We start from the raw sequence: 27,437 nt of genomic DNA, 5'->3' as shown, positions 1-27,437 counted from the left end.
ATCTCATTCATCTCTCATTTAATATAGAGAGCACAATAATTTTTATGAATTCAACTTTCTAATTTAGAGAAATTTGTAAATAATATTAGAATTGAGAGAATAAAGATGGATTTTATCAATAAAAGAAATCAAAACATATAAAATCTTAAATCACTATTTTATCTGTGACAACTGAAACCTGGGTGATAAACAAGATGGAAGACTTCTCTATTATAAGAAAAACATGGACTATGCCGTAAAATTGACTTTTCCTTTAAAATGTCCTTTGTTCCTAACATGATGAAGCACATTTCTATGTGGTTTGAACAAAATAATATGGCACTTAGGGATAAAGATGCAACCTAGGAGACCTGCACTGGAAGCCAAAATAGAGAAGACTTCTATGGCCACAGTGATTTTCCCCCTGGTGCTGTGGTAGACAGGGAGGAAGGTGACCCACACACTGAAGAACACCAACATGCTGAAACTGATGAACTTGGCTTCATTGAATGTGTCAGGCAGGTTCCTGGACAGGTAAGCCATAGTGTAGCTCCCAAGTGCCATGGAGCAGAGGTATGCCAGGACAGAATGAAAGGCAAGAGTGGAGCCCTTGTTGCATAGAATAATTATGTGTCCATGTTCAGTGTAAGCATCTGAGTCAATAAAGGGAGGAGAGGTGCTCACCCAAATTCCACAGATCACAAGTTGGATAAGAGTGCAGACAGGAATGATAAGATTAGTAGACCTGGATATCATTATCCACCTTATCAGTCTCCCTGGCAATGTGATCTTGAAAGCCAGAACCACAGTAACAGTTTTGGCCAAGACTGTGGAGTGAGCCACTGTGAATAAAACTGCAAATGTGTATTGCTGCAGGATACAGGTTGCTGTGTTGGGATGGCCAATGAAGAGCAATGGACACAGAAAACAGAAGATCAGAGTGATGAGCAGGATGTAAGAGAGAGCCTGATTGTTGGCCTTGACAATGGGAGTGTGGTGGTACTTCACAAAGATACCAAGAACACCAGCTGTTAGGGCAGAGAAGCCCAGGGCCAAGTAGGTGAGTGCCTTCCCCAAAGGGTCTTCATAAGACAGAAAAGTCACTGCTTTCTGGAGGCAGTCGTTCTGCTCTGTGTTTGCATATTGACTTTCTGGACACCTCACACAATGATCCATATCTACTGAGGAATTAAAGTTATTGTGAGTCTCTGCACAGTTTCTCATTTTATCTCAAGCCACTTCCCAGCACCAGCTCTCTGGCAGTTGCCCTCATATCCTTTTCATGTTTGAGACTCAAGTAAACAAGTGTTCAATAGTGATGATTACCATTCAATGGTGGTGATTACCAAATGATATCTAATCAACCATTCCACATCGATACTGACAAGTCTCTGCACAGTTTCTCATTTTATTTCAAGCCACTTCCCAGCACCAGCTCTCTGGCAGTTGCCCACATTTCCTTTTCATGTTTCAGACTCAAGTAAATAAATGTTAAATAGTGATGATTACCAAATGAGATCTAATCAACCATTCCACATCGATACTGACAAGTCTGTCCTTTTCATTGTTATATTTAAATATATTTTCAATTAAGTGATAATTTGTATTTTTATATTGCCATAAACTATTGAATTAAATTACATAAGCCTAACTTGATCATATCATCACCTCTTTCTGTATTCCCTTGTGTGACGTTTTCATGTGAGTTAAGTAAAAATTACATGCTTTGGTATGTCTTTCTTTTAATGTTTTTCTCAGTCCTAATATCAAAACTTATCTGTTTACATTGAATTTATTGAATTCTTCAAACTGTTCATTCTCTGATAATTCTTGTGGGAATGAGAATTATTAGATTCATAAAAGATGGAAAAAATCCCCTTGTGAATCTGTTTAATCATTCCCAGGGAGAAAATATCTGTTGAACAGATAGACATGAAACTCTGGGCTTAGTCTTAGATGATCATGGAATAAGTTTTGTAATACTTTATCATTATAATTTATGTTTCATCTTGAATTCAAAAGATACAATGTCAATCTATTCATTACATATTTTCATTAAAATATTTCCATTACATAACTTCAATTAAAATACTTGATATTTTTGCAAAGTGAAATTTGCAGTTTAATTGGTGTTGAAAATTCTAATTAAAAATCTATGGAATTCATCTTTCTGGTAGACTCTGTAGCATCTTTTACTCCATTATCAGCATTTTATTTGTTTCTTCCAGATGTGCTTCCTGTTGTGCTCACACTCCTGAGGAAATTTGTCTCTGTTATATTCCATGTGTTTATTTCTATTGGTTTCCAACAAATGACGAATGATACATCTGCACAACCCCATATATTATTTTGTAAATGCACAAGGTACATAAGTCATGATACACATTCAATAAAGATTTAAATATGAATTTTAAAATATAAATACAACTCACTCTATAGGATTTGAGGTTTAGGATTCATTATTTTGAAATATTAACATTTATGTTGTATTTTCTTCTTTCTTATAATAATTTAAAGTGTCTCCTTAAACTACAAACATGCATTTGATATTGATGTTTTTAGTTTCCTCCAATGAATAAAATTAGCATGTTCATGAACTTACCATGTATATAGAGTACCTATACTTTGCATTAAGACTTTGATGGTCTGTATAGTCAGTCTCAATATGCATGTTTTAAATTTAGCAAATTAAAGCCACCAAAAATTTCTAGTTTCTATCTTTATAAAGTAAAGACATCTGCGTCTTCAGGAAAAACATTATGTTACTCAAAGTATTCCAATTAATATAAGAAAAATTCTCACTAGACATTAATGTTGAGGAATCCTTGTTAACTTCCTCTCCATATTCAACATTGTGTTTGTGTGTGCTTTGAACATTCAGTGTTCTCAATTGTCTTATGCCTATTTTCTTGTCTTTTATATATTCTGACATAAAGTTCCCCTACTTTGTCCACCTATTCCTAGAAAAAAGGGTTCTTCAAATTTAGTGCCCTACCTTGTTAAAAGATCAAGGGTTTGCATTTATGCATCACTTATTCACAATAGCATCATTCCAGAAGTCATGATAGGCCATTTCAAATAGTTTTCATGAGCCATTGTCCTATAATTTACCTCTTCTGGGTCTAATAATGCTTCCATTAACTTGTTTAAAAACAGAGACAATTGTATACAATGAATCAATTAGTACTTACTACATCCTTTAGCTTATGTTAATCAAATTAACACAGAAGTTATACAAATCTAGATTCAAATTCATGATACATAGCAACTATTGATTTAAAATAATTGTGTTCAATAAAAGATTCTCATAATAGGTTATTGACATACTTCCCTAGTGGTTATAGTCTGGTCCACAACAAGTTTTAGATTTAATATCTATGTTATGGAAGCATATCCCACTCCATGGACGTTACAGGGCTTGAATTTTTAATACTCATATGGGGATGGAGGAAAAATGGGAAGAAAGATACACTTTAAGGGAACGTTGAATGTTATTTTACTAGAAACCAAAATATGAAGGTAGATAAATGGTTCTGTGGTTCAGGATACTATTACTCTTAAGGAGGACCTAGTTTCAGTTTCAAGCACCCACAGAAATATCAATGCTCTCTGTGCCTCCATCTCCAGGATTTCTGCAACCCTCTTCTAACTTTCATGTGCACTAAGCATATACATGTGAACATACATCTATGCAGGCAAAACACTCACAGATAAAACAAAAGGAAAAAGATTCTAAAACAAAACATATTAAAACATGTCCACAGGTAAATCAAATATGATCTTTCTGATCACATCTGATAAACCTAGAACCATGACTGAAATTATGCAATGTGTGGCATAAGGGTCCGATCCTTAAATATCTGCCAATCATGAACTAAATATGATTTGAAATGTAAGAAAATTCAGTATTTATAATGTGTGTGTTTGTGTGTGCATGTGTGTGTGCCTATGCATGTGTATGCATGTGTGTGTGTGTGCCTGTGTGTGTGTGCGTGTGTGTGTGTGTGTGTGTGTGTGTGTGTGTGTGTGTGTGTGTGTGTGTTAAATGCCATGGTGAAATAAAGCAGACTATTCTGTGACTGGTAAATTTGTTCTCTGAAAGGAACAATGGCTCCAGGGGATCAAATATATGAAGCAAGTAAGAGATTCAACAGCCTGAGCACCATTTAAAATGATGATAAAATGAACCACATTATTTTTACTTCTAAGTGAAAAAAACCACAGGACTTATCTCTACTTTTCCTTCCCAGAACTTCTCAGCTTAGAAATTGCAGAACACTGAGGAGAGGTTGGAATACCCCAGTTAGACTGACACTTACCTGTCTCATTGGAAATTGCATTGTCTGGACAACGAGTGCAATCATAGCAGCAGGCAGCCTTGCCCTCCTGGGGTGATTTCCTGAATCCAGGAACACAGCTCTCACTGCACACAGAGTGAGGAACCTGGGAATTAAATAGTGAAAAGGAAATAATCAGGAGTGTATAGTTTTAAAACAAAAAAATATTATTTCTCAATATTGGACAATGAGATGGCAAGGTTTTATAATTATTCTTTGCAGATTCTTGTTTTGATGCTTCTAATTTCAATATAGTATATACATGAAGATCATTGTGTTTAAATAATGGCCTAGAGATAATAGAAAACTGAACAATTGTGAAAAATAAGAGTTTTGGCAAAAAAAGATGTTTGCTAACTGAGTATACGTTTAAATGGGCAAGTGTAATGCCATCCTCTTCTTGTTGTATACTTTATGATGGTGGGTGTGAGAGTATCATTGTTTCCCAATGGTCATGGTTAATTCACATTTGTTTACTAGACAGGACTCAGTTAGTATATAAACTTCTCTCTGTGGCTTTCTTTGAGAGATGATCTACATTAAGGTATTTGAAGTGGGAAGGCATATTCAATAATTAGGTATTCCATTTCATTGGATGTAGTTAAGGACAGGAAATAAAATGAAGAAAGTATGAGAAGAGAGTGTTCACATCTGTCTACTTTCTGACTGGAGATACAACATGACTTACTTTCTCAGGTTCCTGCCATGATAGCCTGAATCATTATGAACTGCTCACACCAAGTGTGAACAATAAATCAATGTTTTTAAGCTATGTCAGCCTATTTTTTTCTGGTTGTTTGACAAATTGTCTCTTTTATCATCAGGAAGATATGTAATTAACCCATGTACATGTGCCCTCCATGCTACAGTGCATTGCCAGGTGATAAAAGCAAAATGATCATGTCCTGATATTTCCTAATCTGGGAGTCAAATTACTACTCATGACAGGTGTTTTCAGGTCAGGAAAGAAAACTTAATAAATAGACACTGTATTTATTATTGGAAAAATGTATCCAAAGATAAAAGTTTGGAAAACAAACAATCACATGCTGTATAAGGCAACAAAAACTTTCTCAAATGTCAGTAGTTTGGGGCATGTAGATGGGCATTCAGTAAGAAACCAACAATCTTACATCCACAAACACATCTCTATTGACATAAGGATCAAAACAATGAGATAAGATCCAGCCCACCTCTGCAAATCTTATACCCCACTGTACCATATGGTCAGACAGAAACAGTTCTTGGCCCTGTGGAGCATTTGGAGAAAATGTTCCAACTTTTATCTTTTGTCTGAGACCATCTGGAAAATTCCAGAGGTTGAGAATATCATAGTCTGAATCAAATATCCTTTGTGAATCCAAAACCATAAGTTTTTCAGCACCATTTTTGAAATGGATATTCTTGAGATATGGGTGTACCTAGAAGAAATGCAGAACTTTATGATAAATTTATTCCCAGAAAGGCTAAACAGAATCCAATGAAGGTATAGTTCTCAGTGTCCCAAATCCCTAACATTAATTGCAAGCTATACCAAGCTATCAACATTTTAATGGATGAAGACTAAAGTTGAACATATCAGGTTTCTAGACTATTATTTCAAAAGAAAGAATTCACATATGCTTACACAATAACAAGTAGACAAACAAAAATATTTACTCCATGAATGTTAATTCACACAAATTACAAAACCTTGAAGTGCTAGCTATATCCAAATATTTAAGCAATCTGCTCAAAGTTTCAGTTTGTCAATTGGGGTGTTCATGTCCAAAATGTAATAAAATGGTCAGTTAGGAATCATAACCATAAATTCAGAATTTAAACTTTAAGGATGTAATAGCATTTGACGATTTAGGATTTAATTCTCCTATTTCTGTTCTGAAATATGCTTAAAAATAATGGGGTTTCAATTGGGGATAGCAAGATCTGATGTTAATTGTAACACAAAGTAGATGATGAGATACACACATTTAAACATTCTTATTACCACCCATTCATCATGAACAATAACACATGTGTCTGCAAAGACTTCTAGATGATGAATTTTATACAGTCTCTCAGGCACTTTTTTGTAAAACCTGCCACTGTATACAATCATGTAGTGTGTTCTTTCAGAAACCTCACTATGTCACAGGGCTATGTATAAATTATACAGAAAGAGATAAATTACCTCCCAAGGATAGGTATTTACCGCCCCATTGCTATGATGGTGGATTTCTACTTGTTTGACAGTCATCTCATGGAGACTGTGAGCCACAGCATATACAGAATTATATACATTGTAACTCTCTTCACTCATGTCCATTTCCAAAGCATTTCCAGGCAACATTTCCAAAGAAGCATTGGGTAGACAGTTAACCAAACTTTTACAATCAGGTCCAGAAAAAGAGCAATTGAAATATGTGTTCCAAAGAAGAGCAAGGATATGATCTCCTGGATATTTGGAAGGGTTGTATGTCTGGATAAACTTCCTAAAATCAGAAATCTCAGCATGGTGTTGTGCAAAAATGAGACTACCATGGAATGGATCAAATATGAAATAAGGAACATCAGTAGTTACTTCCCATTGTGACTTAATGATCCAGACTTTCCAAGCACTTGAATGTATACTTATATATATTATTAGAGCATATAAAGATTTAGTGACATCGTAAATGATAACCACATTTGCAGATGATTTCAGGATCTGTGGATGCATTGTTCTGGATTTAAAAACAGTGTTTATCCAGTTGAATGGAATCAATTCTACAAAAGCTACACACACTCTGTTTCTATCCATCTCTCCTCTCAAGTTGGATAGAATCTCAGCTGCATTGTGGTCATCTATGAGAACCAGTCCCACCCAGGTCCAGCTGAAATGAACCATCAAAATCACAATGCCATGTGACAGAAATATGTCCCTGGGTGCTGTCTGGTAGAGAGAAGAAAACTGGCCTCTGTCACTTAGGATAGTGTCAAATCGCCCAAAAGTAATCTAAAGAAAATTTCAAATAGGAAACAAGAGTGAAAAGATTGACATAGAATACAGTCTTATACCAGAGTTGACACTTTGGATTGGTATAGACTTATGCTCGTGGTATTTTAAACTCCCATCCTTTCTCTGGAGACATTTATGAAGAATTCATCACAAGAAACAGAGTTTTCTAAACACAGACTATAAGCTTCAACCTCTTTCTCTTCTCTCTCGTAAGCAAAGTATATAAGGACATAAAAAAATGCCTGATTTATTCTCCAATAGATGAAAGTCACAGCCTCACTTTTTTACATTTGAAAACACCTGAAATGTCTCCAGTTTAATATGAGTTTCTTGTTCCCTCATAGCCATGTACCTCACCTGTGGATATTTGTAAAGATTCAGTAGTCTCCCAATTTGTATAGACGTTTCCCATGATGTTCCTGTAAGTAAAGCAGCAGGCTTGTTCTCCCTTCTACATGTGTAATTGGGGATATTTATTCTCATTCCTATGAGGAAATGTAAAGTTTCCTGCAGAATATCCAGGTGATTGTTTACGACATTATAGAGCTCAAATCCTAGAGATGTGTTGGGTAAAATGTGAGTGTTCCTGTTGATCTCCTCAATGGCAAATATGAAGGCCAAAGAAAACTGGTAGCTCCTCAATTTGAACCTGAAGAGAAAGATTGCCAATACTTATGATGGGGACTCATATCATATCTTTCGGTAAGATGTTGGGTCACATCCTGATGATATAGTAACAATGGCTTTTATACTGTCAATATTATATATCTACAAACACTTTTTGTCATCAGGGTAATGGTTGTAGATTCAATGTCATGGTATATAAGGTTAGTGATGTTTTAATTAAATTTCTGGACTGGAACATTGACCTGGACTGATATAAACCTTGGAATCTCTAGGATGGGAAAACACAAACATAATTCTTTGATGCTCTAGTGAAATAACCAGGAGAGGGACACTTCCATCCTTTAAGGTTTAATTGTTCTGTACTATAAAAACTCCAAGGCTCCCACACCACATTCACTCTGTCTGTATATAGATGGAGACTGCAGCCTTTCATTTCTTCTGATTAAAGACCAATGACGCTTATGGTGATGTCTGCCTGTGTCACATGCATCAACCCCAAGCAATCTTGGAAATGAACCTGGCAGAGGTTATAGCTTCCCACACCCATGCACATCTCTTTGAACAACCTTCCTCTCTCCCATTGCCATCCCACTTTCCTTTCTAAGAGCCATACAATGAAAAGCAGAATGACTGAGTGAGTTTCCTGTATTTTAACAGCCTATAATCATGACTTAAACCCTCTTGGGTACTTTGTGCTATTTGTTTTATTTTCCTCTGTTGCCTGCCTCTTTCTTTATTCTTTCACTATGTTCTTACCTCCCACACAAAGTGAATTACACAACAGCTTTAAAAGCCCTGATAATAGATGAAATTATATTACTCTGAAGCTGACTTCATTTTGAACAGAAAATATGACATGGTTTATTGAACACATGACTTGAGGATCCTCATCAAATGAAAGCAACTATGTAGCTTGGATGCTAACATTGCTAATGGTATGATAAAGAATGCATATGCCATGTGACTTCTACACCATCTTGGTAAATGTGACCACTTTGGACAGTCCAAAATGGTGGCCACTATTATATGCCACAGTCCCATTGAGTCAAATGGGATCCCCATGCCCATTTAACATATGACAATGGAGAAAATATCAGACCTCTATCGTGTTTTTTTGTCATTTTTAAATATATTTTCCTCTGTTTTTTGAAATTAATAGGTTAATACATGATATAATTACTGGCTTCTAAAGAGATCCTAACACGCGTCCCAATCGAGACTCTAAGCATAAATGGCCTTGTGAGAGACAAGCTGAAGCCAGGAAAGTGCTATTATGTCAAACTCTACTGGGTCTCACTGCTAATTCTGACTGGAAAGTCCAAGTTAATATTCTTCTAATTGAGATAAAATGTCCTTTGCCCCTTATGCTCCATTGTTCTCTGTAACTTTGCTTTTGTTTCTGCCCAAATTAACAACACGTTGACTAAAGATTCATCTATTAAGTTTCCCTTTTACAATGAAAAAATAAAAATCTAATCCCAACCAACAATCATCATAAAATCTTGGTTTATTAGAATTTGTCATTTGTATTAATTGTGTCTAGACTATCCATATGAAATTATGGTTTGTTGTTCATATCATGTATTTAATAACAAAATGATTATGAGTAAATGTTCCTGTTAAGTAAATTTTCTGATTTGACCCTCCCTAGATCATTTTGGTGTTAGTAATACTAAACCTAAAGAAATCTTAAATAAAATCAATCTGACCAAGTAGATAAAATAGATAGAAATGACCATGCTTCTGCACACTTCTTTGGAACAATTTACCTGAGGTTTTAAATATAAATTTAATGTCTACATTTAAGTTGAAGACATGTGAAATCATACAATTATGGTCAAAATGATATCTACTTGATAGCTATCACAACTCTAGTTCTACAATATGTTTCATATTCCTTAAGGTTATCCATTACCTTTAAGATATTATTGTTCCTAAAACAGGATATGTTACTCATATTGGAAATTTTCCATTCTTTATGTACAAATAAGTTATATCTGTGATTTCAAATTTGATATATATATATGCATACATGTATGAATGCATATACAGAAATAAATATTTTAATGATTATAAGGATATTTCTCACCAATGAAGCCTCATTAAAACAAATAAATGAATAAATATGTGTTTGAAGATCCAACAGGGATTTTGTCCTATTAGTTAAATTAGACAACAGCCTCTTGCATTCCTTCAATTGACTAAAAGGACCACAGAGGGACATCTTAATAGTTAATACAACTTTAAGAGATAAGTGGGTTACTTGACAATATTTTTAAAAGGTGGAAGGGGAATATTTATGTATGAAATGATAAATTATCTTCACACATACTGAGTAAAGAATTTTCAGTGTGACTAACTCTGTGTCATCGCACTCTCATCAGAAATACCTTATTTATTTTCTGTAAGTATTCCTCATGAATTCATGGGTTCTCTATGGAGAACTTTGATGAGAATGAAATTTGGTGTCACTGAGACCTTAAAGAGAAGAGACAGATTTTACTTAAGGCCTCCCCATTGATAGAATATTCTCACAATACATAGTAGATGAATTTGATAAGCCTCTTATGTCTCGTGGTCTGTTCATTTGGATACAAATCACATCAAAAGGAGTTATCATTGTGTATTCATTTAGCAAGGGGTGGGTTTGCAATGGCTAATTTTGGTTATCTACATCGCTATGTATAATCTGAACCTTAGAGGTAGCGAAACAGTCTTTTAATCCAGTTATTTTAGACACGTATTTAATCTGGAACTTTAGGCAGGAAGACACTCCTTTAATGCAGTTCATATATGATGGAAGCCTATGTAAGGACATGGGAGAAGGAAACTTTGATTTCAGTCTGCTTGCTACCACCTCACTACCAAGTCCATTCCTTCACTGGCATTACATCTTCTGAATTCCAGAATATATATCATGATATGTATGTGGCCTTGACATTTCTAATCCTGGGATTTACCTTTATCCTCTACATCATGTATTCAAAGTACTATATGTATACATGCAAATGTGAAAAGTTTAAAAAAAACACTGAGTAGTAATACACACATAATAACTAAACTGGCAACAGAGATAAAATAAAGCTTCATTTGTAGAATAAAAATAAAACAATTCTTTTAAATAGAAAAAAATTCAGAGAATTTGAAAGCTAAAGTATTCATGCTATAATATTTTATTCACAAATTCAAGAAACACAACACACACACACACACACACACACACACACACACACACACACACACGTATTTGAAGAATTAGAAAAGAAAAGAAAGATGCGTCCTGCTTTCGTATCCATTCTGTAAGCCTATGTCTTTTCATAGGTGCATTAAGTCCATTGATATTAAGGGATATTAATGACCAGTGATTGTTCATCCCTGTTATTTTTTGGTGGTAGTGTGTGTGTACTTCTCTTCTTTGGGGTTTACTGCTGTGGCTTTATCTATTGCCTGTGTTTTTGAGGTTGTATCTGACTTCCTTAGGTTGGAATTTTCCTTCTAGTGCTTCTGTAGGGCTGGGTTTGTGGGTAAGTATTGTTTAAATCTGGCTTTGTCTTGGAATGTCTTGTTCATTCCATCTATGATGACTGAAAGTTTTGCTGGGTATATTAGTCTGGGCTGACATCCATGGTCTCTTAGTGTCTGCATTACATCTGTCCAGGTCCTTCTGGCTAATTGTCGTGCTAGAAACCCCATCCAATGACTGAGGGAACCAGATGCAGAGATCCACGGTCAGGCCCCAGGTGGAGCTCCAGGAGTTCAATTGGTGAGAAAGAGGAGGGTTTGTATGAGGGAGAATTGTTGAGACCAAGGATGGGAAAAGCACAGGGACAAATATACAAATGAAAGGAGACACATGAACTATGAACCAATAGCTGAGGAGCCCCCAACTGGATTAGGTCCTCCGGATAAATAAGAAAGTTGATTAGCTTGATCTGCTTGGGAGGCATCCAGACAGTGGGAGCAGAATCTGTCCTCAGTGCATGAACTGGCAGTTTGGAACCTGGGGCTTATACAGGGACACTTGGCTCAGCCTGAGAGGAGAGGACTGGACCTGCCTGGACTGAATCTACTAGGTTGAACTCAATCCTCAGGGGAGTATTTGCCCTGGAGGAGATGGGAATGGGGGGTGGGCTGGGGGAAAGGCAGAGGTGAGGTTGGGGGGGTAGAAGGGGGGAAAACAAGGGAGTACTTGGCTGATATGTAAAATTAAATTTAATAAATAAATTGTAAAAAATGAAACAAAAGAAGAGAATGTTCTCATCATGAAAAATGGTTAATATTTTGTAGAAATGTGTATCTAGTTATGTAAATATATTGCAATAAACTTAATTTTATACTGAAAAGTTAATTAAAAAATAAAATTAAAAAATGTATTTTAATTACAAAACCAAACAATAACTAAAAATGATAAGAATATTATTCATAGTGATATAAAATCTCCATGACTGAATGTAGAGTTTTCTGGAGGCCAGAAGTGGAATTACTGTTTCATATGTCATTTTATTTCTATTTTAAAAATTTGATGAGCCTCCAAAACAATTTCCCTAATATCTCTGTACATCTTAATGCACACCAATATCAAATAATGATTTCTGTTTGCCAACAGACTTTCAAATGCACATGATTAGATTTCTTGATGATAATCATTATAGTGGAGTAAGCTTGTACTTCTAGATAGTTGTAATTACATTTACACATCAGTGGTACAGCCAAACATTTTTTAGGCAAGGAGGAAAATGAATAGTTCAGAACAAAGATCCTATACAACAAAGGCATCTGACAGGCTGGGTATCAACATGCAGTAGAGTGAAAAGCAACCATTACCTACAACTTGTATAGGAATCAATTCAAAATAATCACAGTCCTTACCTTAAAACATGAAACACTGAATGTGATAGGAGAATACACAGCTAATAATTGTCAAGACATTAATGTAGGCAAGAACTTACTGAAGAGAATGCCAGTGATACACAAATTAGCCTTAGATATCAAAAGAAGAAATAGCACAAAATGAATATGGAACGACAAAATAGTATTCTCTACACCAAAGAAAACTGTCATCACAACACCATGTAATGGGAGAAAACACATTCCATATGTTCTTGAACTAATGTCAAATATTTTCAGATAACTGAAGGAGTTTTAAATCAAGGTAACACAGCCTCCAACCAACAAACCGGTAATAACATGAACTAATCTTCTACCAAAGAAAAACTCATACAGCAAGCACCTACTTTACAAATTTTAACATCACTGATCACCAAGTAAATGTAAAACTAAAATTAAGCATTGATTGTTTCCAGTAATTGGTGTAGAGCAATAACTAAGATACATGAGCAGAAAGAGAAAAAGAACAAAATGTCCACTATGGATTTCTGAATGTTTTTCAATTCACATCATTTCCATTGAAAAATCAAAGGAGATAGAATATCACTTAAAAGGATAACATGAAAGACTGGAAAAATTAATGGGGGGTTAATCCATTGATATTTCAGGGAACTTTAAATGACATGCAGATCACATTATTAATGAAAGTAAATGGAATAGAAGAAATGAAGTACTTATATTTGTAGACTGCGGGTATACATGAAAAAAATGAATAGTGAAGTTAAGAACGGAAAGCTTTTGATCAATCTTAAAATTCATATTTTTATGTTTACAAAAAGAAATGTGGACCTATTTGAAAGGAATTGTGAGAAATTTTAGAATAACCACAAAGCAAATCTTTGTCCTGTAATATGAAATACATTTATTGGGAAGAGAGCACCTAATTAGAAACATTGTGAAGTCCAAACTATCAAGGAATATATTCTCCATGAAACTGAAAACCTTCTGTAAGGCAAAGGAAACTGTCAAAAGAACAAAACAGCAGTCTACAGAATGGAAAAAGATCTTAAGCAACTCCGTATCTGACAGAGGGCTGATCTCCAAAATATACTAAAATCAGGAAACTAAATATTAAGAAACCAAAAAATCCAATTAAAAAATGTGGTACAGAACTAAACAGAGGTTCTCAACAGAAGAATCTCAACTGACGAAGAATCACTTAAAGAAATGTTCGACATCCTTAGCCATGAGTGAAATGCAAATAAAAAGAACACTGGTCATCCATCTTACACATGTAAAAATGGCTAAGATCAAAAACTCAAGTGACAGCTCATGCTGGTGAGAATGTGGAGCTAGAGGAACACTCCTAAAATAATGGAGGGAATGAAAACTTATGCAGCCACTTTGAAAATCAATATATTGGTTTCTCAGGAAGGTAAACATAGTTGTAGATCAAGACCCAGCTATACCACTCCTAGAAAATACACCCAAAGGATGCTCTACCATATCACAATGGGTTTTGTCCAACTGTGTTCATAGCAGTTTTATTTGTAGTAGCCATGAACTAGAAACAACCTATATGCCTTTTAACTGGTGAGTGTATGAAGAAATTGTAGCACATTAACACAATGAAGTATTACTCAGTTTTAAAAAAAATAACATCAGCCGGGCGGTGGTGGCGCACGCCTTTAATCCCAGCACTCGGGAGGCAGAGCCAGGCGGATCTCTGTGAGTTCGAGGCCAGCCTGGGCTACCAAGTGAGTTCCAGGAAAGGCGCAAAGCTACACAGAGAAACTCTGTCTTGAAAAACCAAAAAATAAATAAATAAATAACATCATGAAATTTTGTGGCAAATGGATGGAACCAGAAAAGGTCATCCTGGGTGAGTTAACCCAGACTCAGAAACACAAACATGGTATGTACTCACTTATAAGTGGATATTAGCTATAAATGAGAACTACACTACAATTAACAGACCCATAGAAGCTAAGTAACCAGAGGGGATCATCCGATGGGAGAGAGGGTTGCTTGTTTAAGTTTCTGAACACAACAGATCTACTTTTAATTGTATTGTTCAAATGCCATATTGACTTGTCATGTAAGCTTTACCTTTAAGTGAATGTTAAAAAATGATGCTCATAGATGAGTAGAGAGATTCTCTGTTTGGAGTCTCTTAGGGGATATTGTGGTCCACTCATAAAATACATTTAAAAAATGTACCTGACAAGGAAACTAGCCATCCTGCTCATATGAATTAATACACATTAATCTGAAAGGAAATACTTCCTTGTAATATGTATATATACCTAGTATAAATAGTTATATATATATATATATATATATTTTTAAAAAAAAATTAGGACTGCATGAAAGTAAAATAAAATTAGAAATTAAGACACAAAAATATTAAAGTGATGAATATATTCCTGGCCACACATTCCATGTACATTTTGTTACAATTTTCAGAAAGAAAATACCTATGTGCATACAATCAAAATGTGAGGAAAACCAAGCATGAGAGGAAAATACAAAAGAAACCCACATTCCACATAAGGGCACATAGGCACACTCCTGTAAATGGATTTCTGTCACCACATTTGCTGTGTCTATTTCAGACTAAGCTGTCAATACATACTTATATCTATCAACTTTGCCTCCCTGATCATTTTTCCTGCTCTATATCCCCAGAACAGATGAATTAGCACTGCATCCAGGTTTCAGCAAAAACACAATTGTATCAGCACGACCTAAATGTATCTTCTTTCTTAATTGTCCACCTGCTCACTACTCACCTGTACCTTGTTTCTGCTTTTCCCATTTTACAGGGTGTTGTTCTAAATTAAATGCACGCCATCTTCCCCCATTTCAGACCTTAATAAGTGGATTCTAGGGCTACAGGAATGTCTGCATGGAGTAAAACAAATCCCACATCCTTCACAAAGACTCCTGCTTAGACATTTCTCTCCAGCAGAGGCCACTCAATGCTACTGCCATTGTCTGCCATTGCCTCTAATCCAACTGGCATCAAACTAGATACAACCAGCAGAGGTCACCAACAATATCTATGTGTCTTGCAGAACACACCCATACCAGATGTAAATAATTAGAAAATCTGGAATGAAATGGAGAGTATGGTGCAAGAATGACAGAATCTAAAAGATTACTTATCAGAATTATACACAAAAATTATATTTCAATTTGAAATCATTTTAACAGATGAGATCCCAAAACCAAGTTCTCATATTCTGACTTCCAAAACAGCAGCAGCTAGCAAGGCAGTCCCTGTCACTCTATCATCATATGAAGACTCTGTAGTCACTGCAATTAAGCATTACATATTCTCAAAGGGAAAAAAACTACACTTTAACAACTGTCTAAAACAATGTGTCAACTTTTGAAAATCATTGTCTCTGTGGAAAAAGCCATAAAAATGTCTTACCCATGAACAACAAAAGGCAAGGCAGAGGAATGCAGAGAGATTCAGAGTACCAACTTTACTAAATAACATGAATTAAAACAAACCCTTCTTTCTTTGAGGGATGAAAAAAGGGAACAGAAGGAAGACACACCTGGAAAAGAGTTCTGTGTATACAGGAGAGGGAATGCCAGGATGGAAAATGAAAGTTAAATTCATGTGAATGCAAACTTAGTTGAGGACAATGAAATCCGAATTCTGGAAAGGAATAAATTTTAAAAGCACTTACTCTATTGGCTTTTCATCTTCACATCTAGAATCATATATATCCATGCAGTAATAATTAACAAGTGAAAAAAGTGCAGCAATAATCACATTTCCATCACTATGTAAAGGACTTAGTGAGTTTAAATCGCACTGAAAAGCATCAAAGGAATTAAGAGTAACAAGAGTCTGCAGGAGCAAGAACAGAAAAATCCAAGAGAACATCATAAAATACAAGTGTCTACCACAGTGTAACACAGATTCCAATGTGTTCAGCAGCTACTTATAGAGCTCAAGTATTTGTGAGCACAAGAGTTTGTACTAGTTTTGGTGACTGACATTATCACTCTAATCACAGATATTTTTGACAAGCCTCTTCTACACTCCATGGAGAATTGTGGACAATTTTCTTCCCTGAGACTTCTCATCTGAGACCCTGCACTCAGGATAAAAACAAGTTTCAAAACTCATTTGGGATCTTCTTTATCCACAGGCCCCATGACTTCATCTAGGAAGACAGAACAGCAAGACTCCAGTGATGACTCCTCTTGAATGGACTTGGCAACAACACTCTATCACAAAAGTTACATGAGACAGTGACTCAGGATGATGCAAAGACCTTGCAAGGGAGGATGCCAAGGGAGACGAGAAGGAAAACATTCTGGAAAATGTCCCAACCAGATATAGTTCAATGAAAATCAGTAGGACATCCTGCTTTTTAAAACTGATTATTCCCTATGCCAATCTATCTTGTCAATGGCCTGGGGGAATATAAAAACACTTTTTCTACAAACCTTGCATGTTTGCATACCAAAATTTCTTCCATGTTCCCATATACTTCAAAATTTCTCTTTACCCCCCTTGGGAAACGGATAGGCTGAATTCACTAATTCCAAATTAATAGCTCAATCAATGGGGAGATTATGTTTTCTGTTTACTTTTCGAACTCAGACTTACTGTGCTTTGTTTGATTTTTCAATGTTGAATCATTCCTTTAATATAAAATCCCAATCACTCCCTAGATCCAGAGAAAAGATTCAGACACTATGTTTTCTTTAATGTGAAGTATTGAATACACCCCTTCCATTTTCCCCAAATAAATAAATAAACAAAGAAACAAACAAGAGCTTATATCCACCATACATCATGTATAAAGTGTTCATTCTTAATACTTTAAATGAAGTTAATCTTAGGAGTAGAAAGTGCCATGATTGTAAATTTAATTTCATGTGTGCAAATATACACAACATGTTAGCCATAACTTCACATAGGTTCCATTCTATTACTTTATACAACCTTAGTGGCTAAGTTGAATATAGCTTCTAGCTTCTAACCTAGTACTGACACACACTTCAATAATGATCTGAAAATAAAGGAGCAAGTTTTGAAAAAAAATTATATTTACTGGTTGTCACAGGGGCCTGCAGTTTTATTATCTTGACAAAGGTTATATATGACTCTAGATTTTTTTCTCCCAGATGGCTCTGTTAAGCCTCTAAACACTGATACCAATGACTTTAGATTGAAAATGTGTAATTTTATGAGTTGATCAGTGTGGATAATGTCATTATTGTTGGACCTCATATGGCTGGAAAGACCAATTGCCAAGATGGAAAAAAATGGAAACGAGAATTGCTGAGACATCATGATCTGACTCTCAGGGAAACCTAGTCACTTTTATTCAGATGTTCAGAGTAGCAGCAGATCCAGGGAAACCTTCAGCTTGAGTTTCTGTGTTTCAGGTTGTGGGAGAATATAGTTCTCATGTGTTAAACACTCGTATTTGGTTCCGTTTTACAGCATTAACAGAACAATGCAATGTGTGTACACATGGGTGTGCTGGGTCAAATCTTTTCAGCAAACAGTCTCCTTGGTAACTCAAAACAAGCCATACAGTTCTTCTATGTGACTGCCACAGATTTGGTCTCATTTTTATTTTATTGTCTGATACTTGGGATTTCATATTATCACTAGGCCTTATGATCCCCTCCTGTGATCTGCCACATGTATGTTAATTTACAATTCATATGTCAGTATGGCGGAAATCAAAACACCTTACCAATATATATTGACTTACATGTATTTTAGGTATATTTATATAGAGAGTTAATAGTGTGATTCTTATTGAAATTGTCACATTTCCTCTCATTTAGCATCCCTTCTTCCCCCTTATTATTTACCTCCCTCCCTATCCCAACTAAAGTCACCCAATCCCATTTTGTCATTTCCCATACAGATCACTAGTGTACTGCTCTTCGTCTTCATTTCCCATACACAGCCTGCTGTGGTTGCTTTTTCTTTTCCTGATTTCTCAATTGCTTCAGGTCATGGATTCATATCTGAAGATGTGAAGCTAAGACCCAAAGAAAATGATATTGAAGAAAGTAGCATAGGATGTGATTGAATACAAAAGACACTCAATTTGAACTTCATTACAGTTTTGAAAAGACCCAAAGTCCAGACACTTTCAAAAGTTAATTTTAATAGGTGAGAGACATGCCATCAAAATGCCACAGGCTAAAAAAACAAAAGGTAAACAAAAACATAAAAACAGAATAATATTATTGTAATCAGGGTATACTAATCCTTCAATTAAATATCAAAAATACTAACAGTGCCATTGCATGGATCTCATGATCATCTGGGCAGAAAAGATGTCACAGCAAAGGGAGATATGAATCCAACACATTATCATCTGTTTTTGTGAAGGATTATTTTCAGGTTCTTAAATCATGATGTGCAAAATGCTGGGTGAATCTCTAAAGATATATCCAAATTGATTCACTGAGAAAAAATAAGCCACTATGTAACAGTACATTCTAGTCAGTCCACCAGCCCTTATATAACAACACAGAGATTCATTAATTATGAAAGTTGAACCTATAACTTTGGCTTATCCTAACTAGTTCTTATACTTAAATTAAACCCATTTCTACTAATCTACAAGCTTCCACATAGTTTGTGGCTGTTACCTCTCCTCTTCATGTACTGCTTGTTCTGATTCCTGGTGTCTCTTCCCTCATCCTGGAAAAAGTAGAACATGCAAACTCTGGTCCTGGCACTTTCCTTCCTGTCCATCTTCTCTATCCAAATTTCTGGCTCATCTAAGGCCAATTCCACTCAGCTAGTCACTGGTTCCACCCCTTGATTCAAGGTATAACTTTATTGGGTAGTCTCAGGAGTGTCTGAGTGTGATCAAAACATCTCACAATACTAACTCATGACTTCATGCATTGTATTTTCAATTACTTAAGACAACACAAGTGAAACCAACACTATTACCTATTCTCTTTAAGCTTCTGATTTCCAAATTTGTTTTTACAATGTGATCTCCATTATACTCAAGTATTTATTTTCCAAACAAATAGGTGTTACATTCCAAACTGCAAAAATAGTGATCTCATGCTTAACTAGCATGGAAAGAAGCTTCTCGTTGGAGCAGATAAGGACTAACACAGAGACAAAAATGAGCAATGTATATTCTGTATTGTGGAGAATGATCAGTCTTAAGTGGGACATTTACTTCATGTCAACTCCTACAAGGATTCTGGATCCTTGTGAAAGAGTGGAAAATTGTCAGAGTCAGTGGCCTTGATTTACTATAAGGAAACTGTTTCTTGGTGCACAAGAAAGCAGTTGAACATATGAACTCACATTAAGTGTGACAATATGCACAGGCCCATTGCAACCACAGAGAGGACTAAATCCCTGTATTAAGATAAGAGATAGCAAGGAAGATCTACTACTCACTGAGAAATTACAGGCTTTTGACATTTGATACGTGCTTAGCAGGAAGAAATATAAAATTTCTTAAGCAAAATATCTCTGATATCTCTACTGCTTTCCAGAGGATTAACCAAGAATCCAGACATATATGGACAAGCCTTATGGACTTCATGGTTGAAACTTAGGGCATAAAGTTAAGCTGATAACTATAGGGGTTAAATCTAGAGTCCCTAGATTGTGAGGAAAAAAAATCATCAAAACCCACTAACAAAATACACAAAGAACCAATAAAAATAAATAAGGAATGCCTTGACCTTTGGTCAAACTTGGTGAATTAAAGAAGCAGACAAAGTTGTAGCAAAGCTCCTGGTTTTGGTAAAGAGATTAATATCTCTATACAGAAAACATACACTGTGCACAGTGGAAATATTTAGGATCTCCATGGAGTAAAACAAATCTCTTTCACTCTCATCCTACAAGTAAACACACAGAGGTTTATGTTAATTAAAATTGCATGGCCATAGCTCAAGCTTCTAGCAAACTAGCTCTATATATTAAATTAGCCCATAACTATTATTTCAATTTGATCCATGTGTGTTTTTGTCTCTTATGCCTATGGTAGAGATTAACCCTTTTAAATGATTTTTCCATGCAGCATGGTGTCTCTTGCACTCAGAAAGTCTGTAGGAAGACAGGGAAGAAAACCTATTGACAGAAGAACGCTGGGGTTTTCTTTTGCTGGTCATCAGAGGTACATACAGGGAACAATGAAATCCAGCCTTTCTGATCAACTTTGGTGAATCAAGAAGCTTGCTGGGAATCATGAAATATGGGTATAAAGAACCTCTCCATAAGTCTGTCCAAAATAATGAGGATGTATGGGTTCAAAAACATAAAGAGTGGTAACTTAAATTGTGTATCTTAAATGGTTTAATAAAATGAAGATGCTATTGTGTGATGGTATGTTAGAAAAAGCCTTGCTGGGCTATAAAAAAAGGTGAAAGGACCAGATAACCCAAAAGCCAGGAATGGTTCAATCAAAATAAATGGGACAACTTACACTCTATTAATGAGTACTGTCTATGCAAATCTTACTTTCCCAGGATGTAGAGGAGTTTTAAATATCTCTTTCTATAAATCATGTACGTTTGTTTAACAATATTCCATCCCTGTCTAATTACTCCAAAAAAAGTCTGTCTTAATCCTGGGAATATCAGTAGTCATGCTGAATTCATAAACTGCAAATCAGGAACTTGATGTCAAGGCTGAGATTAGGTTTCTTATTAACAGTCTGAACTTTGACCATCTGTGCAATTTGGTCATCTTTTCTCAGTGAATCCTTCATTCACATAGATTTCGGATTTCTCCACGAATCAGAGTGCAGGCTTCACTACGTTTTAGGTTTTTCCTTGAATATGTAGTATTGTGAGAAACCTCTCACTTGCCTCCATAAAACATGATAGCTGAGAAGTATGTCCAATATATCATGTTGTACAAAGAACTCAAAAATAGCATCCTGAATTTTCTATAGTAAGATGAATTTAAAGCATGGAAAATAGTATGAGCTATCCTGTAGACCTAAACTAAAATTTAGTATGATTGTATTCACAATAATTTAAAGGTAAAACAACCATGTCACACAAAAAAGTCAGTCATTAAGTAAATGAGGACCTTCACTAAAAATGGTCCATCAAGATTGATCAATTGTCCAGGGATGCAAGGGTGGTTCAACATACGAAAGTCCATTAATGTAATACACCATATAAACAAACTCAAAGAAAAAAACCACATGATCATCTCACTAGATGCAGAAAAGGCATTTGACAAAATCCAACACCCCTTCATGATAAAAGTCTTGGAGCGATCAGGAATACAGGGAACATACCTAAACATAATAAAGGCAATATATAGCAAACCAACAGCCAACATCAAATTAAATGGAGAGAAACTCAAAGCAATTCCACTAAAATCAGGAACGAGACAAGGCTGTCCACTCTCCCCATACTTATTCAATATAGTACTTGAAGTTCTAGCCAGAGCAATAAGACAACATAAGGAGATTAAGGGGATTCAAATTGGAAAGGAAGAAGTCAAGCTTTCCCTATTTGCAGACGACATGATAGTATACTTGAGTGACCCCAAAGATTCCACCCAGGAATTGATAAAGCTTATAAACACCTTCAGCAACATAGCAGGATACAAAATCAACTCAAAAAAATCAGTAGCCCTCCTATATACAATGGACAAAGAAGCTGAGAAGGCAATTAGAGATACATCACCCTTTACAATAGCCAAAAATGACATAAAATACCTTGGGGTAACACTAACCAAGCAAGTGAAGAACCTATATGACAAGAACTTTAAGTCCCTGAAAAAAGAAATTGAAGAAGATCTCAGAAAATGGAAAGATCTTCCATGCTCATGGATAGGCAGGGTTAACATAGTAAAAATGGCAATCTTACCAAAAGCAATTTACAGATTCAATGCAATCCCCATCAAAATACCAACACAATTCTTCACAGATCTGGAAAGAACAATACTCAACTTCATATGGAAAAACAAAAAACCCAGGATAGCTAAAAGAAACCTGTACAATAAAACAACTTCTGGAGGCATCACAATCCCCGACTTCAAGCTCTACTATAGAGCTACAGTAATAAAAACAGCCTGGTATTGGCATAAAAACCGACATGTGGACCAATGGAATCGAATTGAAGACCCTGACATTAACCCACACACCTATGGACATATAATTTTTGACAAAGAAGCCAAAAGTGTACAATGGAAAAAAGAAAGCATCTTCAACAAATGGTGCTGGCATAACTGGATATCAGCGTGTAGAAGGCTGCAAATAGATCCATATCTGTCACCGTGCACAAAACTTAAGTCCAAGTGGATCAAAGACCTCAACATAAATCCAGCTACTCTGAACCTGCTAGAAGAAAAAGTAGGAAATAGTCTTGAACGCCTTGGCATAGGAGATCACTTCCTAAATATAACACCAGTAGCGCAGACACTGAGACAAACAATCAATCAATGGGACCTCTTGAAACTGAGAAGCTTTTGTAGAGCAAAGGATACGGTCAACAAGGCAAAGCGACAGCTTACAGAATGGGAAAAGATCTTCACCAACCCCACATCTGACAGAGGACTGATATCCAGAATATATAAGGAACTCAAGAAATTAGACATCAAAAGGACCAACAGTCCAATTGAGAAGTGGGCTTTAGAACTAAACAGAGAATTCTCAACAGAGGAATCCCAAATGGCTGAAAGACATTTAAGGAATTGCTCAACTTCCCTAATCATCAGGGAAATGCAAATCAAGACAACTCTGAGATACCACCTTACGCCTGTCAGAGTGGCTAAGATCAAAAACACTGAAGACACTTTATGCTGGAGAGGATGTGGAACTAGGGGAACTCTCCTCCACTGCTGGTGGGAATGCAAGCTTGTACAACCACTTTGGAAATCAATATGGCGCTTTCTTAGAAAATTGGGAATCAATCTCCCCCAAGATCCAGCTATACCACTCCTGGGCATATACCCAAGAAATGCTCAATCATACCACAAGAGCACTTGCTCAGCTATGTTCATATCAGCATTGTTTGTAATAGCCAAAACCTGGAAACAACCTAGATGCCCTTCAACTGAAGAATGGATAAATAAATTGTGGCACATATACACAATGGAATACTACTCAGCAGAGAAAAACAACGACATCACACGGTTTCCAGGCAAATGGATGGATCTAGAAAAAATCATCCTGAGTGAGGTAACCCAGACTCAGAAAGACAAATATGGTATGTACTCACTCATAGGAAGATGCTAGATGTGGAACAAGGATGACTAGACTGCTACTCACATCACCAGTGAGGCTACCTGGAAAACGGGACCCCAAAAAAAGACACGGAGAAATGGACAAGATCTACATGAATAGCCTGGTCATGAGTGGGAACAATGAAGGGCGACAGTCGAGGGAAAGAGTGGGAGATCCTAGCTGGATCAAGAAAAGAGAGGGAGAACAAGGAATAGGAGACCATGGTAAATGAAGACCACATGAGAAGGTGAGAAGGGGAGGAAGCAGAGAGCTAGGGAGGCCCACGGAGATTCACAAAGATACCCCCTCAAAAGACTGCTGGCAATGGTCGCGAGACGGCAGGAACTGACCTACTCTGGTGATGGGATGGCCAGACACCCAAATAGTGGTGCCATAAACCCCATCCAAGGACTGAGGAATCTGAAGGCAGACATCCACGGCTGGGCCCCTGGTGGAGCACTGGGAGTCTAATTAGTGAGTAAGAAGAGGATTTATATGAGCGAGAATTGTTGAAGCCAAGGTTGGATAAAGCACCGGGACAAATAACCAAATGAATGGAAGCACAGGATCTATGAACGAAAGGCTGAGGGGCCCCCAACTGGATCAGGCCACCTGAACGGGTGAGACAGTCATTTGGCTTGATCTGTTTGGGAGGCAGCTGTGCATTGGTGCCAGGTCCTGGGCGCGTTGCATGAGTTGGCTGTTTGAATCCTGGGACTTATGCAGGGACACTTGGCTCGGTCTGGGAGGGGGGAATGGTCCTGCCTGGACTGAGTCTACCAGGTCAACCCCGGTCCTCGGGGGAGACCTTGATCTGGAGGAGGTGGGAATGGGGGGTGGGCTGGGGGGAGGGGTGGGCGAGAGGGGGAGAACAGGGGATTCTGTGGCTATTATGTTGAACTGAATAGTGTTATAAAATAATAATAATAATAATAATAAAAAAAAAAAAAAAAAAAGATTGATCAATTGTACCATATTCCCTGATAATGCAATGTGTCTATACAGGAGAAAATAGAAACATTATATGTGGTATGTTAACTGGGATTTTTTTCTCCAAATCATTAACCTTTATACTGCTCTTAAAAACACAATATCTTTTTTTCCCTTTTATTTCATTTTACAATACCATTCAGTTCTACATAAGAGCCACAGATTCCCTTGTTCTCCGCCCTCCTGCCCCCCTCCCCTTCTCCCCAGCCCACCCTCCATGCCCACCTCCTCCAGGGCAAAGCCTCCACCGAGGACTGAGATCAACCTGGTAGACTCAGTCCATGCAGGTGCAGTCCCCTCCTCCCAGACTGAGCCAAGTGTCCCTGCATAAGCCCCAGGTTTCAAACAGCCAACTCATGTAATGAGCACAGGACCTGTTCCCACTGCCTAGATGCCTCCCAAACAGATCAAGCCAATAAACTCTCTCACCTATTCAGAGGACCTGATCCAGTTGGGATCCCCTCAGCCTTTGGTTCATAGTTCATGTGTTTCCATTCGTTTGGCTATTTGTCCCTGTGATTTATCCAACCTTGGTTTCAAAAATTCTCGCTCATATAAACCCTCCTCTTTCTCGCTAATTAGACTCCCGGAGCTCCCTACCCGCCCCCCCCCGGTTGGGGGGGGTGCTAGCCGTGGATCTCTGCATCCAGATCTGTCAGTCTTTGGATGGGATTTCTGGCACGACTCTTAGGGTGTTTGGCCATCCCATCACCAGAGTAGGTCAGTCCCGGCTGTCTCTCGACCATTGCCAGCAGTCTATTGTGGGGGTACCTTTGTGGATTTCTGTGTGCCTCTCTAGCACTTTGTTTCTTCCTTTTCTCATGTGGTCTTCATTTACCATGGTCTCCTATTCCTTGTTCTCCCACTCTGTTCTTGATCCAGCTGCAATCTCCCGTTCCCACAGGCTCTCTTTCCCTCGACCCTCGCCCTTCATTACTCCCATTCATGTCCAGGCTGTTCATGTAGATCTCAGCCATTTCTTTGTCATTGAGCGATCCTTGTGTCTTTCTTGGGGTCCTGGTTTCCAGGTAGCCTCCCTGGTGATGTGAGTAGCAGTCCAGTCATCCTTGTTCCACATCTAGTATCCTCCTATGAGTGAGTACATACCATATTTGTCTTTCTGAGTCTGGGTTACCTCACTCAGGATGATTTTTTTCTAGATCCATCCATTTGCCTGCAAACCTCATGATGTCATTGTTTTTCTCTACTGAGTAGTATTCCATTGTGTATATGTGCCACAATTTATTTATCCATTCTTCAGTTGAAAGGCATCTAGGTTGTTTCCAGGTTTTGTCTATTGCAAACAATGCTGATATGAACATAGCTGAGCAAGTGCTCTTGTGGTATGATTGGGCATTTCTTGGGTATATGCCCTAGAGTGGTATAGCTGGATCTTGGGGAGATTGATTCCCAATTTTCTAAGAAAGTGCCATATTGATTTCCAAAGTGGTTGTACAAGCTTGCATCCCCCCAGCAGTGGTGGAGAGTTCCCCTGGTTTCACATTCTCTCCACCATAAAGTGTCTTCAGTGTTTTTGATCTTAGCCATTCTGACAGGCATAAGGTGGTATTTCAGAGTTGTTTTATTTGCATTTCCTTGATGATTAGGGATGTTGAGCAATTCCTTAAGTGTCTTTCAGCCATTTGAGTTTCCTCTGTTGAGAATTCTCTCTTTAGTTCTATAGCCCATTTCTCAATTGGACTGTTGGTCATTTTGATGTCTAATTTCTTGAATTCCTTATATATTCTGGATATCAGTCTTCTGTCAGATGTGGGGTTGGTGAAGATCTTTTCCCATTCTGTAGGCTGTTGCTTTGCCTTGTTGACTGTATACTTTGCTCTACAAAAGCTTCTCAGTTTCAAGAGGTCAAAATGATTGATTATTTCTCTCAGTGTCTTGCTACTGGTATTATATTTAGGAAGTGATCTCCTATGCCATTGCATTCGTCAAGAGTACTTTCTACTTTCTCTTCTAGCAGGTTCAGAGTAGCTGGATTTATGTTGAGGTCCTTGATCCACTTGGACTTAAGTTTTGTGCACGGTGACAGATATGGATCTATTTGCAGCCTTCTACACGTTGATATCCAGTTATGCCAGCACCATTTGTTGAAGATGCTTTCATTTTTCCAATGTAGACTTTTGGCTTCTTTGTCAAAAAATATATGTTCATAGGTGTGCAGATTAATGTCAGGGTCCTCAATTTGATTCCATTGGTCCACATGTCAGTCTTTATGCCAAAACCAAGCTGTTTTTATTAATGTAGCTCTACAGTAGAGCTTGAAGTCAGGGATTGTGATGCCTCCAGAGGTTGTTTTATTGTACAGGATTCTTTTGGCTATCCTGGGATTTTTGATTTTCCATATGAAGTTGAGTATTATTCTTTCCAGGTCTGTGAAGAATTGTGTTGGAATTTTGATGGGGATTGCATTGAATCTATAGATTGGTTTTGGTAAAATAGCCATTTTTACTATGTTGG

General features: G+C 36.9%; 1 protein-coding gene across 1 annotated transcript; it reads right to left on the bottom strand.

Annotated features, from left to right (window-relative positions):
• Nucleotides 1-228: 228 nt before the first annotated feature.
• LOC143270419 (vomeronasal type-2 receptor 116-like) lies at nt 229-17,252 on the bottom strand. The gene is made up of 6 exons (XM_076560346.1): nt 17,221-17,252; nt 7,651-7,942; nt 6,487-7,290; nt 5,510-5,737; nt 4,299-4,422; nt 229-1,157 (listed from the first exon to the last, which is right to left on the bottom strand). The coding sequence occupies exons 1-6, from the start codon at nt 17,250-17,252 to the stop codon at nt 229-231; spliced, it is 2,409 nt and encodes an 802-aa protein (XP_076416461.1).
• Nucleotides 17,253-27,437: the final 10,185 nt, after the last annotated feature.

This window comes from Peromyscus maniculatus, chromosome 23, assembly GCF_049852395.1.
Source record: "Peromyscus maniculatus bairdii isolate BWxNUB_F1_BW_parent chromosome 23, HU_Pman_BW_mat_3.1, whole genome shotgun sequence".
NCBI lineage: Eukaryota > Metazoa > Chordata > Mammalia > Rodentia > Cricetidae > Peromyscus > Peromyscus maniculatus.
The sequence above is the reverse complement of the archived record's forward strand: the minus strand, read 5'-3'. Positions and strand labels throughout refer to the sequence as shown.

Coding starts and splice junctions, on each gene's coding strand:
- LOC143270419 (XM_076560346.1), bottom strand. CDS start 17,252: ATGGAAGAAATTTTGGTATGCAAACATGCAAG. Junction 4,423..5,509: donor GGGGTATAAGATTTGCAGAG/GTGGGCTGGATC, acceptor TTTAATTCCCAG/GTTCCTCACTCTGTGTGCAG. Junction 1,158..4,298: donor TGCAATTTCCAATGAGACAG/GTAAGTGTCAGT, acceptor ATTCCTCAGTAG/ATATGGATCATTGTGTGAGG.